The sequence below is a fragment of the Solanum pennellii genome, chromosome 11 (genome assembly GCF_001406875.1).
Source record: "Solanum pennellii chromosome 11, SPENNV200".
NCBI classification, from domain to species: domain Eukaryota; kingdom Viridiplantae; phylum Streptophyta; class Magnoliopsida; order Solanales; family Solanaceae; genus Solanum; species Solanum pennellii.
Window position 1 is genome coordinate 4,993,649 of NC_028647.1, and position 5,000 is coordinate 4,998,648.

A 5,000-nucleotide genomic window follows, 5' to 3' on the forward strand; every position below is an offset into this window, starting at 1 on the left:
GTTTTGAATTAAATTATTTTTTATTTGTAGAAAAAATATTTTAGGCATAATATATATATTAGATTTTAAATTTGGCTTTAAATTTTAACTTTAAGCTCAAACTTTTATAGTGTACAAATAAACACTTTAACTATCCTATCTTTCAAATATGCGATTCCTACCTGGCAAAATGCGTGAAAAGCACGCATTCTGCGCGAGTGAGGGGTAATTTTCGAGGCCCACAACGATAAAAATGCTGAAATGACAATTCTATCCTTAATGAATCTCTTTTATAATTTTTTTAGTTTCAAAATGACGTATAAAATATTTTTTTAAAAAAAAAGACGTGTAAATTGTTTAATTAGTTGGCAGCCACTGATTGGCTCACTAATACACGTGGGAACACTTGCATTTCACGTACTTTGGCTTCAAAAATCGCGTGTTTATTTATTGAAAGATAGGATAGTTAAAGTGCCTATTTATACATTATAAAAGTTTGAGATTAAAGTTAAAATTTGAAGTCAAGTTTAGAGTCAATATATGTATTATGCCTAATATTTTATCTAAAAGTGTATTTAGTTTTAAAGCTGTGAATTCATGTGAAATTAATAATTTTTATTGATATTTTGTATGAATTTTATCACAATTTATATAATACTCATTTTTTTTTAATTTAGCACAGAGAATGATATTACATGGCAAGTCTAACTTGCATCCAAAGTTAGTATAAAGTGAGAAGAATTATTACGGATTTTTTTTGTGCTATTATATTAATCACTGATATTAGATTTTTCATATTTTTAACATAGCTTTTCTATTTGATAGTAAAAATTTAATTTTAGATATCATTTTTATCGTTAATAATATATTTATAATTACATATTTTTCATGTCTTGTATTAAATCACAATTTCAAAAATATTACTTTCATTCTTAAATTTTATACCAGATCAAACGAAAGGGATCTATTACATTAATGTCTACTTTTATTGTAGATCTAGCCTTAAAATATTAGATTGATGTTATTTAAATCATGAATTTACGTGAATTTAGTAATTTTTATCTGAACTATTTATTATTGTTAAGATTTCACTAAATACTTGACGTAAAATAAGTTAATATTATATATAACTTTGAGATCTCTTTTTAAAAATTTATAAAAATCAAATCTTGAATTTTCACAAATCCAAATTAATCAGATACCAGACACTTGTAAATTGTAATGGTGTGGGGAAAATAATAAGAAACAATGATCTGCTAATTGTCATGATCCAAAAATTGCTAAAAAGAAATCATGATTACAAATTAAAAAAAAAAATATCTGTTGTTTTTTCTTAATCTTTGTTAAAGAATTGATTTTTTTTTTGTCAACATCAAACAGTAACCAACTACCAAGCTTATTTTTCCATCTCTAACAATCTTTTTTCTTAATTAATTGTATATATATAGCTTTTGGTTTAAGTCACATCTTGAAGGATTGATCATCTTACTAAATTCCCTAGTGGGGTAATTAAAAAAATTGAATCTTGAAATTTTCTGTATTCATTTGATTGATTTGGTGTCTTTTGTGGGTTTTTCATATTATGCCCAACAAGTGTTTGTTGTAAGTTATAGCTGAAGAAATTTGTAAAAAATGGAAGAAGGTGAAACAGGGTTGTTGTTGCAGAGTACCAAAGAAATGGTTTCTTCAGGTTTTTCAACAAATGAAAATTCTGAAGAAATCAAGAAGATTAAATCAGCTCTGACATGGGTTTTTCTTGATCAATCAAATCTATGGAGGGCTGGTCTTTCTTGGTCATTTTTTTCCATTCTTACAATTGGGGTTCCATTAGTATCTCACTTTGTGTTTGCTTGTTTAACCTGTGATACTATGCATCAGAGACCTTTTGATGCTCTTGTTCAAGTTTCTTTATCACTTTTTGCAACTTTATCATTTGTTAGTCTTTCTAGCTTTGCTCGAAAATACGGGATTCGGAAGTTTCTGTTTCTTGATAAATTGTATGAAGATAGTGAAAAGGTTCAACAAGGATACACTGAACAGCTACATGTAAGTTAATTTCCACCCTTCTTGTTAAATCTTCTTTGGTAGATTGTGTTATGTGTTAGGATCAAACGTTTACTATCGTGCCAAAAGCTGTTGTGTTATGTATTAGGATTAAACGCTTACCATCATGCCAAAAGCTATTGTGTTATGTGTTAGGATCAAGTGCTTTCTATCATGCTAAATGTTATAGCTAATAGCAATGGCGCAACTTTATTTCTTAACTAAGCCTAGCAAGCAAGCAAGCGCCATGTTCGATAACATTATGGTTGTTGACGGTGGTGGATGTAGGATTGTTAACAAGGTGCTCGGCATCTACTTTGTATGAAAAAGATTGGATCTTTTAGATACAATGTGGTTTTCCAGTGAAGGGGGTTTGGATTAACCCCTTCCGCTCTTCTAGCTCTGCCCTGCTTGTTAAGACAGGTTTAGGAATTACTTGAACTGCTGCTTTTGGGATTGATTCAAAATTTCTTTGCTGATCTTTCCAAGTTTCAACAAGTTAACCATTTGTAGATTGAGTCTCTAGGTTCTTTTCGGGTGCCATCTCTCTAATCGCTTAAACTTTTAGATGAGATAGGCGTAAAGGTCCTAGGTTGAAATCTTACTCAACCCTTAATCACACATATTTGTCCTATCAACTGGATCATGCCTGCATGTGAGGGGGTGTGTTGAATATATGATTTAGTAAAATAAAAATGATCCTTCTAGTCTAAGCTTTTTAATAATGTGGTCATACAATTCAACAGTTCTCTCATAAGTAGAAAGAACTGATTTTTATAGTTTTTCTTATGATTTAAGCTATCCTGTTAAATAGCATTCATGATTAAATTTTCAGCCTGTGTGATAATCGTTGGAGAATCATCAGTTTTAAGTGGATTACAAAATGTTAGTATTTCTAGAGTTGACAAATACTGCTGATGCTAGTGTCCTTGGAAAACGCTTCAATACATATCTTGACGTTTTCTATTATTGGTAAAGAATCAAACATTTACCTACGCCCTTTTAAACCGAAATCATGAATTTGTATAGGTACTAAGTTGGCCTTGATACACATCTGGTTTGTTAATCGAAATTGCCCTTGTTGTTATTTTGGAGAAATTAGTGATATATTGTTTTATTGGGGTGTTCAGCTGGATAACTGTTCCTCCTTTTTTCGTGCAGAGGTCGATGAAGATCCTCTCATCTTTTGTCCTCCCTTCTTTTATTGTTGAGAGTATTTACAAGATATGGTGGTTTTCCTCCGGGGGAACACAAATTCCTTACCTGTACAATGCTGCTTTGAGCAATATCTTCGTATGCATACTGTTAATAAGCTCCTGGCTTTACCGAATATCAATTTCCTTCCTTGTATGTGTCCTATTCCGGTTAATATGCTCCCTGCAGATCCTTAGACTGGAAGAGTTTGCTCAAGTTTTCGAGAAAGAAACTGATGTCTCATCGATCATGATAGAACATCTTCGAATCAGAAGAAATCTTCGTGTCATTAGTCATCGGTTCAGAGTTTTCATTTTGTCAACTCTCATACTAGTTACCATAAGCCAGTTTCTTGCGCTGCTTCTTACTACTGAGCCTAGCTCCACAGTGAACATCTTTACAGCAGGTGAACTTGCGGTAATACTTCATTCCCACCTTCCGGCTCATTTCCTTTTATTAGTTACATAGCTGCAAATGTTATTATCGTTCTGTTTTGACATTGTATACACGTTATGATGCAGTTGAGCTCAATTACTTTGGTAACTGGACTTTTCATGTGCTTACGTAGTGCAGCAAAGATCACACACAAAGCACAAGCTGTTACATCACTTGCTGCCAAATGGCATGCTTGTGCAACAATCAGCAGCTTAGATGACATGACTGAGGAAACTCCCATGGCTCGGACCGTGGCACCTCAGGGGGTATACCCTATCAATTCCAGTTGGGACACAGACGAGGAAGGAGATGGAGACGATGTGTTGGACAACACAAATATGGTACCAATTCATGCCAGTACAATATCCTACCAAAAGAGACAAGCACTAGGTAACTCTAGTCTCTAGCGCGTTTTTGTTTATTTCGTTGAATAATTTCATGTCTTTGGAATTGGCTACATTGTACCTTATTGATCTCGGTCATTGAATTTTTGCAGTAACATACTTTGAGCATAACAAAGCTGGAATCACCGTGTATGGTTTCATGTTAGATCGGACATGGCTTCATACAATTTTCGCGATTCAGCTGTCTCTTACACTCTGGATACTCAATAAAACAATTGGTATTTCGTAAATCCCAGTCAACGACAAGGTTTTTACTGTGTGTTGGTAGTTGTACAGAAATCTGTGCTATCGATACGTAGAGAAACTACTATATATAGTATATATGTATATCCTAAATGTCAAAATTTTGCTGATTTTCTTCCTACTTATTGTAATTTCACTGTTGAGTGTTGATAATGGTGTCTTTCCTGGATTGTCAAGTTTACTATCTGTTTGTATCAATTTTATAAAATGAAGTGAAATTTTGTTAAGAGTAATATAATTTTTTTTTATTTCCCGTACGTAAGTTTGTTTATATTAAACTCAAGATTCATTTCTTTAACATGGTATTAAAGCTAGGCCTCTCGATATAGTCCCAAATAGATTGTCCACGTAGGGATCAAACATAGTTAGGGGTAATGAATGAGAGTACGACGGTGACGAATGAAAATTATGAATGTAGTTCATTTATCAAGTCTTCTTGCGACAACTTGTCGTATGAGGGTAGGGGTGGCAATTTCAATCAATATAAGTGAAATCAAATTATTTTGATCATATTAACTTTAATGGATTACTCATATTTTCTTTTCTTTTCTTAAATAGGTTAATATGATCTTCAACCTATTTAAGCTCATATAAATATGAACAAAATGGATTAACATGAGAATTCATATCCATCCCCATATAAGTGAAATGAAACAATTTGTTTTTTTTTGGAAAGTAAAAAAATTTAAGGATCGGTTAGTG

At 32.3% G+C, this 5,000-nt stretch overlaps 1 protein-coding gene across 1 annotated transcript; it reads left to right on the top strand.

Moving 5' to 3' along the window:
• Window positions 1-1,360: 1,360 nt before the first annotated feature.
• Window positions 1,361-4,531, top strand: LOC107003031. Its single transcript, XM_015201275.2, has 4 exons — window positions 1,361-2,025; window positions 3,184-3,633; window positions 3,738-4,041; window positions 4,148-4,531. The coding sequence occupies exons 1-4, from the start codon at window positions 1,612-1,614 to the stop codon at window positions 4,282-4,284; spliced, it is 1,305 nt and encodes a 434-aa protein (XP_015056761.1). The 5' UTR covers window positions 1,361-1,611; the 3' UTR covers window positions 4,285-4,531.
• Window positions 4,532-5,000: the final 469 nt, after the last annotated feature.

Excerpts from the sequence above, each read along its gene's own strand:
- LOC107003031 (XM_015201275.2), top strand. The coding sequence starts at position 1,612 with ATGGAAGAAGGTGAAACAGGGTTGTTGTTGCAGAGTACCAAAGAAATG. Across the intron at positions 2,026-3,183 it reads GATACACTGAACAGCTACAT|AGGTCGATGAAGATCCTCTC; the intron begins GTAAGTTAATTT and ends TTTTTCGTGCAG. Across the intron at positions 3,634-3,737 it reads TTACAGCAGGTGAACTTGCG|TTGAGCTCAATTACTTTGGT; the intron begins GTAATACTTCAT and ends GTTATGATGCAG.